This window comes from Ambystoma mexicanum, chromosome 4q, assembly GCF_040938575.1.
Source record: "Ambystoma mexicanum isolate Mex_15411 chromosome 4q, UKY_AmexF1_1, whole genome shotgun sequence".
Taxonomy (NCBI): domain Eukaryota; kingdom Metazoa; phylum Chordata; class Amphibia; order Caudata; family Ambystomatidae; genus Ambystoma; species Ambystoma mexicanum.
Genome location: NC_090928.1, coordinates 77,229,506 through 77,248,519, shown reverse-complemented (window position 1 = coordinate 77,248,519; position 19,014 = coordinate 77,229,506). Strand labels below are relative to the sequence as shown.

Genomic DNA, 19,014 nt, shown 5'->3' with positions numbered 1-19,014 from the left:
TTTAGGGAGAAGACTCCTGATTTTTTCATTAAAAACCGTGCTATTTTTTACTGCCTCTCGCCTAAAAATAACAATATCCCCAATGCATTCCTATGGGGAAAATGCATTCTCCCGATTTCGGTGCCGAAATCTACCTCTCAAGGGCTTCAGAATGTTGGCATGTTTTGTCCGTATATAATCCCTGGAATCCACTGCCCTATCCACTGTTGTTATTCCGACCCAATCTATACCGTATTAATGAAAAGATCACCAGGAACACATGGAAATATAATCATCAGCCAACTCCCCCATCGCACAATGATTCCAACCAGTCTTCCCTGCTAGCAATTTGACGTGAACGGCTGCTTGTTTGTCAGGGAACGCAAACGTAAACGTGCCTAAAGTCACGTGATGAAGAGTAGGCGGAACTTTGCTATGGTCCACTGTTCAGCTCGTGGGGAACTGGGCACTATTTTTTTGTGATAGGAACCGAAAGTTTATGAAGGATGAACCTGAGGGCATCACGTGGCGCCATAAGGGCGAGCATCAAAAAGCATCGTAAAGAGCTGCGGCTGACGAGCAAAGCAGAGCTGCTGGTGGGTAATTATTTGGTGAACGAACGAGTGCTTGGCTCATGTAGAGCACGTCAGTACATGCTGGCTGGGCATCTCTAAGTGATGTGGGCAATGTTCAGTTTGGCTGGCAAATGCTGCATTTTGACAGAGTGGCTAAAAGTGGAAACCCGCGTATAACCCAAATGGGTCTGCAAACAAAAGCATTTACTTGCAGGCCAATCCGCTTCTATGTTGCCAGTGTGTGCAACATTTAACACATCTGTTGCTGTGTATTTTTAGTCTAGAAAATGACTTTGCTGGTGTCACGTGCCTTACAAGTAGCTGACTCACTATCCAAGCCCCCTACACGCCCATTCGCTTATATGGGCTCTCACCCGCCCGCCAAAAAATCGTGTTTTTTCACCCGCCTTGGCGAAACAAAAGGTTCAGAGTTATCCATTGAGATCTACAATCATACTCTTCGCTATTTGTATACATATTTATATCTTTGGTGGGTTTAGTACAATGTATGTACTTTTAAATGCATCTGTATTATTGAAGCCCAAACATTAACACTTTTCTTCCAAGAAGCCCTGAAGACACCTGGGCAAGTTCCTTTGCGGATTGGCCTCTAGTCATGATCGCTCCACCACTTTACTGAAGTATTTGACCCATGGCAAACTCACTGTACATCGCAGCGCCTTCTTTGCCCAAATTAGAAAACACTAAAGGGGATTCAGATCACACTGTGCACAGAACTGCTGTGGTCGTACAGTGTCCAGGTCCTGCCTTTTATGTAAAGTAGCTTATAACTGGTAAGTTCAGATGCCCCCACGAGTGACCACCTCAATGTTAGGTTTGTTTTATACTGCAAAGCAGTGCTGCAGACCCCAGGTCTGCCAGCGCCCTGTGCGATATTTGGGCACCCGCACCTCACCCTCCCAAACATTCTGACAGCACTGGTCAGGGGCGGTCTGAGTCGAGGAGCTGCCGGATGTGTCCTGGTCTGTCATTCTATGTGGGCTGTGAATGGCAGCGAGCACAGTTTATTTTCCTCACTCTAACAGCAGACCCCTTAATCTTTGCAAATTCAGCCCGTCTGGCGATACACATGTCAATACCGGTGGCGCTCGGCTGAACCCCCCCCCCCTACAAATGCAGAACAGCAGGGGGCTGATTTCTGTTGTTCAGCTGAACTGAGCCCCCTGCTGTTCTTGTAAAGTGCCTAAAGGCCACGCCCATTGCAGGGTGATTCTTGAATAGGTGCTGGGCTAGACGATACTTCAGTAAACTCCAGCTCAGTGTCATTTAAACTTGACACTGCACTGGAGGCAAGGCGTCCTTTATTTGCTGTGCCGGGTGGGGGTGCGGCGGCGCTGCTGCAAAGCCATTCCTTTCACCACTTCCCAACACCTCCAGCCTGATCCATGCATTCCCTTCCAATCTCACCTCATACACCACCTCCCACACAGGCCTCCGCAAGGAAAGACTATTACCTCCACGTCACTCTTCCTCGTCCCAGTACTTACCATTGAGGCCCTGCCTTCACTCCAGGAACCCCTTTTCTATTTTATTTGACTTTGAGGTATAATACATCAGGCCTGGTGCTGGGGTTGGCCTCTCAGATGTGAGTCTCTCCCTGACTATGGGGGTGGCAACTGGTTTTGGGGTACTGCGTCTGCCGCCCCCAGTGACCTCTTACCTGTCTTGTCTGGTTGGGCTGGTCTGGGCTCCTTTCAAGGCGGGCGGTGCCAGTGTATGGACTTGGTCCTGCGTACTCTGCGCTGTGGTTCGGGGTCGCTGCCCGGTTGATTTGTTTACCGGGTAGTGCGTCCTGTATGGTCCACTGTGTTTCAGTCACCCCTAGATATCTATCAGTGACTTTTACTCCCTAAAAAAAAAAAAATTGACAAATACGCCCCAAAAATAAAAATGGGCAGTAAAAATACTCCCAACAAATAATAGGAAAAGACATGTATAATATTGCACCTGTGCTTTCACCTTCGCAGCTCAAAATACTCCCAACAAATATTAGGAAAAAGACATGTAGAATATTGCACCTGCGCTTTCCCCCTCACAGCTCAAAATACTCCCAACAAATATTAGGAAAAAGACATGTAGAATATTGCACCTGCGCTTTCCCCCTCACAGCTCAAAATACTCCCAACAAATATTAGGAAAAAGACATGTAGAATATTGCACCTGCGCTTTCCACTTCACAGCTCCATCAGTATATTTGGACCACTTGTGCACGTAGTTCTACAGGAAGAAACTACTATTTTTAACTGCATGATTGGAAGAAGTAAACATGTATCTTTAACTAGCTGCAAACAAGTAAATAATACAAACATTTAAAACATGTAAAAACATTTTACAAGCATTTCTATTCGCTTATAAAATACTCTCATTGGAAATTTTAATTGCATTTTAATCATTTTACTTTAAAAAATAGGGATTAAAATACTTCCACTTAGTTGTTTCAGGGTTTCTCACGGCTTCCATGCCTCTGCCCCCTGCTGCTGCTCTGGAGGCATGAGGAGGAGAGAAATTGCATGTTGAAGTTACCTGGGACTCTTCCAGTGTGTTCGGTGGCCTCGAAGGACATTGGGTATGTTTCCCTCTCCCTTGTCAGGCCTCAGGCCACGTGCCATGTTAATGCATTCTGGGGAACTGTTTCATCTGGTTCTTCATACGAGTCAGTTCCCTTTTTCTCCTCTTCTTAAGTCTTCCTCATAGACACAAGGGGGAAGTACCTGGACGGTGAGCTGGTGGTGTCTGGACTTCCCAGACCTGGGGTTGCATGGGTTCCGTGTGCCTGTGGCTCAGGGAAGTCGACTTCCCCTGTGGTCAGACAATGTGCACATGCTCTTGTCTGGGGCTTTCTCTCATCTCGGTCATGTCAATGTACGCTTGTTGCGGTCTCTCCACATGCACGCTTTGGCAGGTGTCACCCGCTTTGTTTTGTGCTGGGTTACCCGCAAAGCCCCTGCGCTCCGACGACCAGATGCGTTTGTACGCCTGGTTTTGAAGTTGGTGTACGTGATGCTACCATGGTGATGGAGCTTGGTTGTCAATTCCATTCGCCGGAAAGGATGCTTTTTGGGGATGCTGAGGTCGTCAGTGTATGCAGGGTTTCTGAGCTGCGGCCCTTGCGGATAGGTTCGTGGTTGTGGGGGTTGCACTCTGTCAAATGCTGTGGAGCCTGGGGGACACTCGCTGATGTCTTGTCTTCACGGTGGGCTTTGGGGTGGTAGACTCTGGCTCTTCTTTCATGTGGGACCGATGGTTCTTTGGTTCTCTACAGACTGGTAGCTCCTCCTTTGCAGTCTGGCCTTGCTCTTCTCTCCTCTTCCATGACGTGTTGTCGGCCTATGGGCAATGGTTTTATGGAGTTGCTGGTTGAGTGGATGGCCGAGAGGGTGCTTTTGATTGATGGAAGTCTGGGGTTCTCCTTCCGATTTGTTTCTGGTTCCCCCCTGCACCCATCCTCTGGATACTGCAGGCTGCTCCCCGGCTTGGAAGCCCTGCCGACCTTTGTGGTGGGGATGTTTCCGGGAGGGTGTGCTTCTGAAGATCCTCCCTCTCGTTTGGTTGGGAGACTGGTTGGTTTCCGGGACGCCTATTGAATTGTGGATGTGTGCCCCTCTCCGCAGCAGTCTCAGCGTTGTTTTGGGGGGGATGGTTTTTTCAATTCCTGGTTCTCCCTTTGGATTGATGCCAGCTGCATTTTTTGTTGTTGTTGAGCTATGATATGATAAGTCATTTATAACGTGCCTGTACACTAGTTTTTCTAGGCGCGAGATTATGGCTCACCTTCACTTGCGGGGCTTCCATATATGTCCTTGCTTTGATGATTGGGGCTACAATGTGGTTTGGGACCGTTGTCTTCTGCTTGGCTGGCTCTGGATTGGGGGTTCCTGGTACTTTGGCGGCTGTCTCATTACCTCTGCACCCTCGATTTGTGGGGCCACTGTTCTGTGCCGGCCAGAGGGTGCTTATCTCGTGAGGGGGTGCTGTGTCTTGTACATGTCCTGGCCTTTTGTTCTAAAGTATGTGCGGCTCTCTGTGGGACAGTTTCTTGTATTTGGGGGGTCATGTGGCCTCTTTAGTATTTCTTGTTCCAAGGGCTCTTCTCTGTCCACCTAGTCTTCCGTATCCTGGGTCCTCGGGCTGACGTGGCCCAAGTCTCGGTATCCCTGCCCTTCCGTCTGGATCTGGGATGGTGGTTGCTCAAGAGACTATAGGAAGGGGTTTTGGGTTGGTACACCCCATGCTGCCCATCCTTCCTGTGGTTGTCAGCAGTCTCGGGTGGGGTCCACTCTGTGCTTGCCGCCTGTACTGTCTTGTGGTATTGAGGACTCTTTATTGAGAGGGCCCTTCTCATATTGGTTGGACTTTTTGGCCATCTTGGTCGGGACGGACATAGCACGGTTTAGATTGTACACTTTTGTTAATAGTTTGATGCAGTTACCTGTCTTGAAAGAGATCGTTTTTTTTATTGTGAAGAGAGGTCGCATTATTGTATCAGTTGCCCCTTAGAAATTTTATTTGCTTTTACCTGTTCTTGCCGTGATTGTAATATTCTACCCTATTGCCTTTTTAGAATTCCTTTATCTTTGAATTGCATTGACATTTATTAATTACACTTTAACTTAGTTGCTTGCTGCTCCTGACGTGCAAGTTAAATCAGAGCAGTTTCGCTCTGCACGTGCAAGTACACTAGAACTACATATCCTAGCAGGATTGTAGTTCTTTTCAGTGTTCATATTTTGTTCCCTGGCGAGAACGCGCCGGTGCGAAGGGGACTAGGCGGTCTGTGCTAGGATGTGCCACAGTGCTGCAGGTTGATCTGCCCTGACGTTGTGAACCATGGGAATTAATGAGGTTCTCGAGGCGATTGCTTTCTTCAGAAGTAAGTTAAGTCTTAAATCCCTGGACATGTCGGGTAGCGACAGACTACATCAAAAAGTGGGTGGTGTTAAACAGTTAATGACAACCCCTAATAAAGTAACGGACATTGTGGCTACACCCTGACCTCCCTTAACACCGAAGCCCGCTGTCAGAGCTCCCCTTTACCCCTAGTTCTCTATCAAGACCCCGGGGGAACCCAGGCTACTCAGATGACAGAGGTAGTGCTGTCAGTGGAGGTAGGGTCTAATATGGACGAAATGACACTCAATGCCACACAGCATACCCCCCACATGGAAAATGAGTACGTCTGCACCAGATTATCACAGAGACCCTCCCCACTTGTGAGGCTGTTAATAATGCCCACGAGAGGGAGGTTCCTAAGGTCTGGGAAAATGGGGCATTAAATCCATCAAGGCAGACGAATCTTAGCGCAGACTATTACCCATTACACCCTCAAATGAACTTGGATAACCTCCACAAAACCATCCCCTCTACGGAGCAGGGTGTCTCACAAGTGAAGAAACCTTCTATAGAGTTGCTCTTTGTCGCACACCTGAACCTTGCCCTGCTTAACACCAGGTCCTTTAGTGAGAAATAACTTAGATGTCCACTATTCTATCCTGGAGCCAAGATGTGGGCATAATGTGCAATACTGAGTGAGGCATGGCTCTCGGAAGCACACAGTCCCGTTATAGAGCAAGTGACCCCCCCCTCACCCCTGACTGTCTTTTTTTGGGAAACACTGTGACGATGGCCCGGGTGGTGGAGTCGCCATCATATGTAAAAAGAAACTTGAGATGTATGAGGTTAAAGTAGAATGCGAAGGGTGCGATATACTGCACACCAAGGTTATCCCGAATCACAACTTTAGCATCAACTTTGTAGTGCTCTACAGGTCCCCTGGAGAATCTACAAAGTTTAATGAAGACCATATCGATCTGCAATCCCTCCATGCAAAAAAACAATACTGCTGTAATTCTGTTTGGATATTTATACCTCTGGAGGGGGGACCCCAAAGATGAAGCCCTGTAATTGGAGAAACTCCTAAACAATGAAAACATTGTTATTCGCAACTCCGAGCCCACACATATAAAAGGAAACTCCCTATATTGGATGGCCAGTGATAACATCACACTGACAGAGGTGATAACTAGGGGTGTCAAGTGACAGTATAGGTTTTATGGCGGCATGGTAACCTTCTTGCCAAATGACGGTATATCGCGGTATAGCAGGTGGAGTTAACTAATCTTAACAAATATTTTCTTAAATGTCATAAATTGTCAGCATTTTGAAACTTAAACTTCTCTGCACATTTTAGCTAATCCTCAAGGAATATAAGGCGGCTGCAGATTTGTTCTTTCATGACGCTTACTAGTTGAAACACTTGTATATAGGCGCATTACAAATGCCATATCATATCAATGAAAAGAGTGACTAGTGGAAGTGTTAAAATACACATTTTAAGCAATGAGCTTGCTGCTCAGTCACAGGTCATCGCTTTGAAAATCGGCCTCGACCTGCATTATTTTGGAACCACATGGCATGGGCATCATGACCCCTCGCTGCGCTCAGTGCTTTATCCCATTAAAGGGAGAAATGTCACTCATGTGAGGTCTGAAAACCCATGTCATTGTGTTTCTTTTGTCAAAATGTCCTAGCCGACACACACTCACGGAAAGGTTGCATATTGATCAAATCACTATAACTTGTTTACCCTCTGCATGGTGTATTATAAAGGTCTGATGTTGGAGTCACTACTTGCCATGTAATCCTAACGGGACAGCGTTCAGTGGGCGCGGTTGATTTCTTTCTTGATTCTTGCAATAAATGTTCATTTACCTTCTTAAAGATAGTGGCACAAAAACATTTTAAAAATGACAAAGTTAAAATACATTGCCACAAATATAGACTAGATCATCACAGCCCCATCATTTCCATTTTCCCCAGGTCTGAGCGCATTCGTCGTGTGAGTTGAGACAGAGGAATGCTTTCATGGGTGGTCGAGGATAGAAATATCTCACCCCCATTGCTCTGGATACTAGAATCTGTCCTGCCTGCTTGAGTCCATTGCCATATGCAGAAGGCAGGTGAAGGATCAAGCGAAGCAACAACTCTAGTGCCAATGTGTAAATCTACATGGAGGACAGTGGGGGCTTGGGGGGAGGGAATACAAAGCACTGATGGACCCAGTGTTCATACATTCTACAGAGCTTACGTTTTTTGTGGACATGCATCACATCAGAAGGGCATCCAGTTCATTCCCCCCTTTGAATTCTGGGATGTGTAGTTCCCCATCTTTAAAATTCTTTGGAAAACTACAAATCTGCTGATCTTTAACCCAACTCTACTGATCACAGAGAAAGAGCAGTCACAGCATCAGAGCTGCATTTACTAATGTGGCCTCACTTTCCCTGTGCTCTTGTCTGCCAAATGACACATCCCACAGTGCAAGATCCAGCGTGCGCAGCACTTGCTTACTGCAGCCTTTCCAAATCAGATTGAAAAGTTCACTTAATAGCCGCAGGCCCTAAAAGGTTATACCGGTATAAACAATGTGACGCTTATGATAGTTCATTTAAGCTGTTCACAGTATCTATAACGGTATACCATTACACCCCTATTGATAACCACCCCTTGTGTGTGGTCAGACCATTTTTCCATTACGTGCCAGATACAGCTCCCCTCCCCATTTAGGCAACAACATGAACCATCACGTAAGGTGCTAGGTAGGAACCACCGAGCGATCTCAGCCGCAGATCTGCCAGATTGCATGAATGCCCTGATGATAAAATCAAATGATTCAGACCACCCAGATTTCCTCCTAGAGAATTACGACAGAAACATGACGATCTTGCTTGATAGGCTTGCCCCAACCAAGGTAAGAAGTGTAAAGAATGCGCCTAACCACCAAAAATGGTTCTCCCCTGAACTAGCTCTGTTAAAAGCCGGTAAAAGGCAAGCAGAGCATGCCTGGCTTAAAGATACAAGTGTAATAAATAAAGCAGCGTGGAAATGCAAAGAGAGTATAAAGATGGGATCAGATAAGCTCCTGCTCGCTCAGAATAAGATCAGGGAACAATTGGACAGGCTGAAGTCGGCTACAGTGGTAGTTAACTCTGCTAATGGGCAATTAGATAAGCTAGCTGATAGCTCATTACCTGTTTCTGGGTTCCAAAACCAGGGGACATCCCCCACCGGTTTTAGGTTCTCAAAAATAACCACCTAGGAAATTAAGGGCATTCTTAAAGTTATGCACCCCACTAGTTGTCCGCGGGACCTTTTGCCATCCAAGGTCATCTTGGAACATCATGACGTTTTTGCTCCTTATTTGTGCAGATTTGTTAATACCTCATTCAAACCTTGCACAATCCTGCAATCAATTAAGATGTGGTGGTGACTCCACTACTGAAGAAACTGGGCCTGGACCCTAGGACGCAGCAAATCTGCGACCTATTACCAGCATGCTGTTTTTCCTTAAATTAGTAGACAATGTGGCTACCATACAGCTTCAATTACATATGGAAGCCGCAGAGATCTTTCATAAGAAGCAGTCGGGGTTTCGGCGCTATCATGGCACGGAAAGTGCCCTGATTGACTTACAAACCCATATGTTGGCAGTGTTGGAAAGAAGTATATCAGATCTGCTGATTCTCTTAGATCTATCAGCAGCCTTCGACCTACTGGACCATCAGATCTTACAGGAGAGACTGAGGGTTACAGGGGGTCTCTGGGGGAGGCGGTCCGATGGATGAAGTCTTTCTTGGAGGGCTGTAGGTCTAGGGTCTACTGGGGACTTACTGCCTGTGGAGTTCCCCAGGGGGCATGCCTGTCCCCATTACTTTTCAATGTATACATTCAACCTCTGTGCATGGCGTTAGAAAGACTAGCTTTCTTTTTTACTAATTATGCAGATGATTTTCAGTTGTCTATGGAGATCAGCGGGAACCATGCAGTGGACCAAGAGAAGCTCAATAACATCTACCTGATTATAAAAAACTGGACGTCCTGGAGCTGGTTGTGTCTGAATACTGGGAAGACCGAGTTGTTGATTTCTGGGTCTAAACAAGCCAGGGAAGGGCTTGATCAGGCTTTTGCTAGCTTCTTGATTGAGGGCAGTAGGATTTTGTATTAGCAACCAAGGTGAAGACCCTTGGCACATACATGGAGGCTAATCTAAATGCAGACGCATTGTGTATTTGATTCTAAAAAAACATGAACTATCACCTCAGAGTACTAAGACTTGTCATTCCATGATCTCCAAGGATAACTGGGCAGAGCTTGCACGGGCTGTTATACTCCCCCCCTCCCCTCCCCGATTGGACTACTGTAACCTCCCTCCTGGGCGGTGCCATTAAAGATGCTATTCAAAAATTAGAGAAAGTCCAAAATGCAGCCGTGCGCATTGTCCACAAATTGGTTTGGAAAGAATCCGTGTCCTCAGCCCGGAAAGGGTTGCACTGGCTACCAGTGTCAGCCAGGGTTTTGTTAAGTTACTGTTCGTTGTCTTGAGAGTATAGCTCAGGGGCAACGTGCTCGCCTTGGAAACGAGACGACATGGAGCACCATGGGTTCGATCCCCGGGTCCGCGCTTAGAAACCTCTGGGTATTAATACCCAATCATATCATACCCTAGGTCATAAGTGTGTATTTGGGACATCCCTCCCCCCGTACCTTAACGAAAGGTTAGTTATTTATCAACCAACTAGAGACCTTCAATCAGCTAAGGCCTGCCTACAGAGTGTATCGTGTTAAAAGAACCCGGGGAAGCAGCTGCTCTTTCCCGGTCTTGGCAGCACGGGCTTGGAACGAGTTGCCCAAATCGCTCCAAAAGGAAAACCACCTTGCCTTCAGGAAATCCTTAAAACAAGACTGTTTATGTAAATATTCGGAGTCGTCGGATGCTTCCTCTACTGCTCTGTCTGCTCAGCGCCTGGACGCCCTAGGGCTTTGACGCTCTACAAATAAAATAACATATCATAACCATATACATTGTTTTTAAAAAGGACCCCTGCTACTGGGCTAGGTTATTGAATTTACTATCTGAGTTACTCAAATAGGCATGGTACCAGACTCGTGGAGGAAATCCATCCCCGCCCCAGTACATACAAAAAAGACCCTTGTGAGAAACCCTAATTATCGATTCCTTGCTTTATTGGATGTTCATGGAAAGATATACTGCAGCATCCTAGTAGGCAAACTATTTAACTGGGTAGTCTGCAATAAATGACTCCATTCCCAACAAACAGTTTTCCGTAAATGCATGGAGGCAACCATAATATCTGGACGCTTCAACATCATATAGCTCATATGTTTATTACTCTTGGAGCCCTGCTGTATTTGGCATTCACAAGCCTTTGATTGCGTAAGTAAGATTAGGCTCCGAGGTAAGAAAAGTACTTATGGTTTGGATTGGATCCTGCCATCCTGACCATTGTACACCAATTCTATAAATATACATCGGTGGTGGTTGGGCTTGGAAATAATGGCCATCTTTCTGCTTTATATCAATACAGACATTGGCCTAAAAAAGGGGTATGTCTTTGCACCCCAGTTATACAACTTGATTGTTGCTGACAAATGAAGGACCTTTAATGCATGTAACATCTTTCCTCCCAAGATTGTCAGTCATCCAGTTTCCTGGCTCAGCTATGTGGATGATTCTGTGCTGCTGGACAGGACACTCATTGGTCTACAGAGGTCATTAAATGCCTTGGCTGAATATCCTGGGATCAACACATTAAACATTTATTATTCTAAAACTAAAATTCTTTTGGTTATTGCAAGTCCACCTTTTAGATGGTATATTGATGGTATTTAACCTGACCAAATTGACCAGTATGTTTACCTGGGATGACTCTTAAGCCGTCAACTGATAGGGAGCAAATTGAGGCCCTGAAAAAGTTATCCGCTAACGGAATACAGCCAACAAGGGTTCCCCCCTCGTATTCCATTTAACTATATTATTCCTACAGTTGACCTGCAGCTCTGTATATTTATATGCTTCTAAGGCTTAACCTGCTTCCTTCACTGATGGCAGCAAATACCTAGAGAACATATTTTGTGTAGGTTATGCTCCATAGGATTGGAAACAACCCGACACCTGCTAACTAATGCGATTTCTTATCTGACAAATATCGCTTATTTTACGGCAAGCTTGTTTCATTCTACACACAGGATACCTACAGATCAGTTTTTGTCCACTATTGTTTTAGCTAGTTCTAATCTATATGCGGTCTTTGGAGGTAGATTGAGCTACTACTACCACCACCTAAATGACCTTGGAGGTATTCCCTTACTATGTTTGAGTATCCTTGATGGTCAATGAAGCCTGCCAATTTTGTTATTATGAATAGTAATGGAATATAAAACAATTTTATTGGAGATGTGTTGGAAAAAAAATTCTCTGAATGGGACTTTCCCTCCATTTATGGACCTCCCCATACTTTTTTGTTAGTGTCCTGACTTGTTTTTTGCCAGTGGAGCACAGCCTTGAGCTGCACTCCACTGGGCTTTCGCTCATTGTTATGAGGAAATTGACACGTCCATCGGGCTGTCGGTACTCGGACACCTTTTGACTTTGTTGCCACATTTGGTAACATTTTATCATTGTGTAACGTATATTACTGTACCACGCAATGTGGTCCATGTTTTTTCTGGTCCTAGTCATTTAAGGATTTTGTGTTTAGATTGTACACTGTGCCTAGGAACAGAATGCTGGCAGTAGTACCTTTTCTTCATATTTTTATGTTTTTCCGAGCTATACCATGCTTACCGCCAGAGTTTCAGATAAGATTTAGAAGTGGGAGCATTGTACATCCCATTTTTTAGTTGGAAGAAAAATTTTAGGGACTAAAATTAAGTCCTATTCACAATGTGAGTATTTTATAATCAAGTAAAGATGTTTTTACTGTAACGCAGAAATGTTTTTGTAATGTTTGTAGCTAGTTTATTCATGCACATTAAAAGATACATAAAAATGTATCTATCAGGCACTAATAATAGTCGTTTCCTCCTGTGGTACTAAGTGCTCTACTGGTTCACACCTATCCATGCAGCTATGTGGGTGAATGCAGGGGCACAAGGCCCTTTGTGTCCGGTTCCTATTTTTTGTTTGGAGTATTTTTACTCCCTATTTTTATTTTTTGAGTGTATTTGCCTATTTATAGGGAGTAAAATTGGCCGATACATCCCTTCTCTCTGTTGGGTTGCTTCCGCGTTTGGCTCATGACTGTAGCTAGTGTTCATCATGGCTGTGCCATAAGGTCTTTTGTCTGTTCCTTTGGCCATTTTGCTTTTGAACTCCCCCGATTTGCCCCCCCACATCATCGTGACTTGGGACTCTTTCTTATTTGGGCATGCAGTTTCCACCAAAAGCTGCTTCTTAGGCAGAATTCTGCAGGTCACATATGTGGGTACCCTGGAAGTAGATTGGGACTATCAGTTCCCAATCCACTCTACTGGTGCCAGGATGTCTGGTGTGCACAAGAGCATGAAGACACCAGTGATACCTGATTGTCCGAACCTGACTTGTAGACAGAGCCAAGTATCCAGAAGAGGCAAGCAGAACGAGGACTATCCAGCGACAAGCTGAAAAAGTTTGGCATGCTGAGCCTGCTGTTGTCCCGGTAGAGCCCTGCTTTGTGCTCGATCGCAGAAGACCTTCAAAGGTGCTTAGAATCCTTTGGAGTGCTGGGAATAATCGCTCTCGATGCCTCCTGGCTGCCCTGCAATAGAGCCTTTTCGGAAGGGTCCCTGAACCATCTGGTGTACTGTCCAGCTCATACCTTGGACACCGTGTCAGAGCATCGCTGTGTCGAGAACCCTAGCTTGCACTGCAAAGCACCCTTCCACAGAATTTTGTCCCATCTGCTTTGGGCCATGCTGCGCCCCTCCATCATTGTGCTACAGTGACTGTCTCTGAAGGTTTTCCTGCATTCCTTCTTGTGTTCTGAGACCAGCTTCATCACCCAAATCGAGAGTTACAGCTCCTGTTGCAAGCCGGACCTGCACCTGTGTACTTTAAAGCCGAACCAAGGGGGCGGAACATCAAACTTCTGACTCCTTCTAGACCTGCCAAGTTTGGACCAAAACTGAGCCAATGGCGGTGAGTACTGAAGTCCCTTATTGGTTGCCCCTTGTTCATCCATATGCTTTTATGCATAGGGGATCCCTTGTGGTCCTCTTTGGCTGGGGAAGCCTCTGCTTCCTAAAGTCCTCGCAAGTAATGGCTTTGTTCATCGCAGCAGATCCTCCCCTAACTCTTGGGACCTGTTTTCACCCTTCAGAATTCGGTCCCTAACTTTGCCAGCTCCCTAAAAAGATAATTTGAGAGTTTTACTCACAACTAAGTGCTTTTACGGGCGCATCGAACATTGAGCACAAAGCTCCATTCATCGTAGGGTTGGACTCATAAAGTTAGGGTTTTCACTTCTGAAATTCGTCTATGATCTGAAAGTTCTTCACCCTTTCCTTTTCAGGTATTGGTGGAGTTATTAACTTGATCGCATTGACTCCAGTATGGTATATATTTTACATGGTGTGTAGCTTGTGTGGTATTTTGCTATTGCTTTTTATTATTTGTGGGTTTTTTTTCATAAATGATATATTTTTGGTATACTTCTGTTTAATGGTAATTCTTGGTGTTTCCCTATGTGTTCATTGAAGACACCTAATCGCTCTCACTTCTCCTGAGATTTAGCCTTCACTGCCCTCCAAGCTACTGTGAATTGGTCTGGCTATCTTCCCAGAGGTGTCCCCTCTTTCACTAGTAAGGGTGGCCTCCTAAACATCTGTCCATGAGGCCAGAGTTTAGAAATCCATTCTAACATGATGCTCTGGAATATTTGATTTATTATTGATATTTATATGTATGAATGTTATTTTATTATTTTTGATAGTGCGCGGTACAAATGTCCTTTAACATACTATCACCACCGAAGTGATAAGAGTTTATTGTAAACAAAATAATTTGTCAAAATAAAATGAAAAAAAGATTGAAAACTGTTGCTGTAGGAGAGACTAACACTAATAATCCTCATTACTTCAAATTGGGTTTGACAAGTGTAATATCTTCATCCCCATCACATGTTGATGCAACTACTAATATTACACTTGGTACATCCATCAACATAACAGAATCAAAAGAGAACTCGTCGCAAACCACAAACTTAGGACTTGGCTCCTAAGGTCGTAGTTTGGCCAATAGATCCTGCTTCAATGTTTCATGGACTTTGTTTCTGAGGCCATAAATCCAAACACAAGACACTGTTGATTTAATAGATTGAGGCTATTTGGTATCCGGTGCAAAATGCAAGCAGATCAATCCAGCTAAGATTACTCACCTGTAGTCATTGTGGACTACCTCCTGTGCCTTCTGGACTCTTTATTAGTATAGAATTCTGTCAAGGTAAATTTAGCTGCTCAGGCAGCATACACTGCCTTGTAACATTAAGTTGTACTGGTGACCGTAAGTTAAGCTGGAATTACCCTCTCCAAGAGCCTTTTTAAGTCTCGTGCCTAGTTATTTGAAGTGTCTGAGCTGCCTAAACAATATAAAAAACATGTTTTGTTTTTCTCCCATTTTGTTGCCGGTAGGTTATTTCATTAATTGAAGAGGCTGGAAGCCACATTGGTTCCACCTTCTCGTATTGGGTTCCTTATTTTTCTCCAGCCTAGATTAGACTGTCAAGATGACCATTTCACATACAATTATTTCTTTTAATATTTCTCATGTAGGAATAAAAATTTGTTTTGCACATGGAAGCTCTGTAAAAATGTGAGTTTAGCAAAACCTCCATCTATTCACAAAGGGGGTGGTTGATGACTACGGCACACATCTTTCTTTGGTGGTCTTAAAAACATTCCTGAACGGAATAGTTGTGTGGGGATTGTGGTCCTTTTGCACATAGTTGCGAACAGAGGTGGAACGGCCTACGGTAGGGTGATGTTGTTTGAACCATACTCGTATGTGTTACGTTTGCCTGCTGGAGTATCATCTCTTTGTATATCAAGACATTTTGTGATCTATTCCATTTAACCTGCACATTTATTTTGCCAGAATTAGATATCCCTTGATATGCCAATTGCATCTTAAAGTTCCTTTCACACCCTCAAGGAATGCAACATGTTAGGCAATATTTGTCTTTGGAAAATCAGTATCCATAAAAAAATGTGATACGGAAGCTCCTCCAGTATCTCACCAAAAGGATAAAACTGAAGTTATATCTATTTTGGGCTTTGAAAATTATTTGGCATTTATGGTAAAAAAAGAAAGGGATTCAACTAATGTGCAATAATTTTTTGTTGTCAGTGCAAATAATTGATGTACTTATTTTTGGTTTTTAAGTACATTGTATTTACTGTTCAATTAATTTCAAATGTCATTTTCATCAGTCCATAGTTTGATGTGCACAAGGCAGTCCTGTTCTCAGACAAAATGGTCATAATGTAAGATCTGTCATTTCTGTGTTATTTTGCAGCAGGACTGGAGGTGGGTCCAGTCACTAGATCACCACCATCTTCATGTACTGTCCTCTTGTCTTTGTAAAGTATGCAAGCCTAAGCAGATTCACAACCCTTAGAACATGGTTGCTTTCGAGTAATTGCGAAAAAAAGACCTTGGCTCAATAGCCTTCATGTGGGCTTTACATTTTAGATAGTTAATCAATAATTTACTGATTCGTTCTGTTTTTCAAAATTAACATTTATTTTGAAAAACACAGAAAACTATCATTTTGATGAATTATGTTAGGAGCACAACAAACCATACACCAATTATTGATGAACTCATCTACAATTTAAAGAAACCACTTGAGTGGTATTTAGGGAGTGCAGCCCACAGCAAAGGCTACTGAGCCTAGGTCTGTCTTTCGCTATCAGTTCCATACATGCCCAGCACAGAGGCCTGACACACTGGGTTGCACCCCACTCAGAACTCACTACAGCCAAAGAGATTATCATCTGACCATTAAGAACATGTTTGACTTTAAGTGGTGCCCGTATTTCCGTCTAATTTACTTCCGGGTAATAGTCTTTCTGTGGTTTGTAACACATGCCCCAACCTTCCCCTGCACAAAGTATGCACACTGTTTGCTTTCCTCACATCCTGTCACTATTTGAATTCTACTTCTGAAGCATCAAGGGTACCTGTAAACGTAAGCTAGGAATAGTGTTGACTCCCTTTTTTCTTTGGAAGTAAACCCCTTTTTACTCCTCTGGACCAACCCTATATGGCTGCTTTTGCTAACTGAGCATGTGACATTAAAGAGATGACGGCCACAGACAGGCCATTACTTGGTAAGTCATTTCTGAAGTGTTTTGTGTATATATAATATATAGATTTGGGCCATGCCCTTATAACAATATGGCAGTCCATCTTTCAATGTTATATTATTGTATGGTATCAATAATCGGGCTATTGCATTTGTAAGAGCCATCGGCAGTGTGATCAGTTTGGCCTCTGATGCTTGATTTTGCAAATTGTACTTTGTTCCTTTCCCATCCCAGGCCACTGTTTTACTTTTTTCTTTTACTATTTAAAGGTACATTTGAGCATTCTCCTTTATATTCGTCGCTTAGCCGAAGAATCTAGAATTGAAGCTTATGGTCAAAAGTGTAACATCATCAAACCAGAACATGTTGCCTCTGTTGTTGCGGTAACGAAACAAATCTATTTGCTTTCCCTTTTCATTTTAATGCATGACTGTGTAAATTAGTCCTCATTGTATGCTCTAAATTCAATGTATATTTGTTTAGTTTGGTCACAGCACTGCAAATAACAGTAGAACAATCTGCTTCAGTGGTATACCTTGTAATATTTCAATTTTCAGGTTTACCTGGTGTGAATCTGCATAGATTTTGTGCAGCATACGTCAACCATCTACGATCCTAGCTACCTGAGTCGGTTAAAGATTGTCATTGAAAGTTAAACAAGCAATTAAGAGCAATTTTAATTTGGTCTATATAAAATGTAGTCCTCATTTATAGAACTGTATAATTCAATTTTCAGTGCAAAATCTAAAAACCTACCCCTTCTGGAGTTTAGTGACGTTCAGTGATCGTCCTTTTTTTATTTTTATTTATTCATTTCTTTTTTTGTTTTTTTGTTCTCTCATATGAGACAACTTTGATGTGTATGAGGACCAGTCCCTCGAAACTCAATGAGGGGCAGACAAGGGCACACTATTATGCAATATAATTGCAGGATGTCCTTATGCATACTCTACTCAGAATATTTCTTTTGTAAAAAGTGATATATTTTTAATAATCAGTGTACAAAATGGTACCATTTTCAGTTGAAACTATTTGTTAATAACACAAAGTAATTACTGACATTACCATGCTTCCCAATTTCATAATCCAAAAATGATTTACACTTGTGGGTAATTTGACAACTCAACTCTTCATGTACCTTGTTTATCACTTTTGTAAAGTTTACATACAGCTACAAATAAGTTGAACCTATTGACATTCAATTAAAGACAACATGTTAGGATTCATGTGAGTCTTATTGACCCAGATATCTCGATAGGAATTGGTGTTCCTGTCCGTGCTGTGCTGAGATTTCTCGGATTGGCATCTCCTATCAACTAATACGCGTTTCGGGCTCTCTTGCCCTTCTTCAGGTAAGGATATCAGGGATTGTTATTCTATTCTGGGAATAAATATAATCCTACATGAGTGTTTTTAAGCGAACACCACATACTCTGATGAATTCTTACCCTTTTTACTGAATCAAAATTCTATTGGATTGATCAACATACCCTTACGCACTAACCTTTGAACAAGCTGTGAATCGGGTAACATGATGGAGAAATTCATGCGCCAGTTCTGTAAATCAAGAGACTACTATAATTTGATGATATCACGGAATGGGTCTCCAGTGGGATCAGTCGCTTGTGAAGCACTGTTCCACTTGGAGAACCGGCATCAATTAAAAAATAATTACATGTTTTATTCATTTGGTTGTCATGACTCGCCTAGTCAATTTTCTAGTGCAGTGAAGCAGGTGCGCTTCATATGAGATGATTCATTGGCTGGATCGTTCACTTATCGAGAATGTCGGTTCCCGATAGCTGTGAATAATTCATTGTTAGACATGTGCCATTAATGTTGCCATTACTGTACAACATCTATTAAGACCTATAGTTGTTGTTTATTTATGTAGTTCACACCATACTGGGGTTCGTATCATACCTTTCAGTGAAGCGTGTTCTTTTAATTCACTTGCTTCTTGTCTAGGTTGCTGAGAGACGCCACAGCGTTCTCTTTAATGGCATTGGTTGTCACCGGCGTGTAGGCGATCTGCGATCTATTGCAGGCTTCTGTCTGTATGAGATAATGTGCTTCAGTTATTGTCCTTACTCGCAGGGTTAATGCTTACAATCCTCATTATATTTAGACCACGGGTGTAGCCACGCTTACCTCTGAGCTGCGTTTGTATCCGCGTTCGTGACGGCTTGAACTAGCATTTCGAGTCTCTCACATCGGCAGGTTGCTAAGAAACCACAGTGCCTGCACATTTAAATAAGGTCACTGTTATTCAACTGGCGGTGTGTTAGCGCCATCTTAA

The 19,014-nt window shown here is 43.5% G+C and overlaps 1 protein-coding gene across 1 annotated transcript in view; it reads left to right on the top strand.

Moving 5' to 3' along the window:
* The first annotated feature begins 325 nt into the window (after positions 1-325).
* The window catches only part of CENPW (centromere protein W), a 110,246-nt gene continuing 91,557 nt past the window's right edge, over positions 326-19,014 (top strand). The window contains exons 1-2 of the mRNA XM_069607504.1: positions 326-575; positions 16,985-17,098. Coding sequence (XP_069463605.1) covers positions 486-575; positions 16,985-17,098 — 204 coding nt within the window. The 5' untranslated portion in view covers positions 326-485. The remainder of the gene's footprint in view (positions 576-16,984; positions 17,099-19,014) is intronic.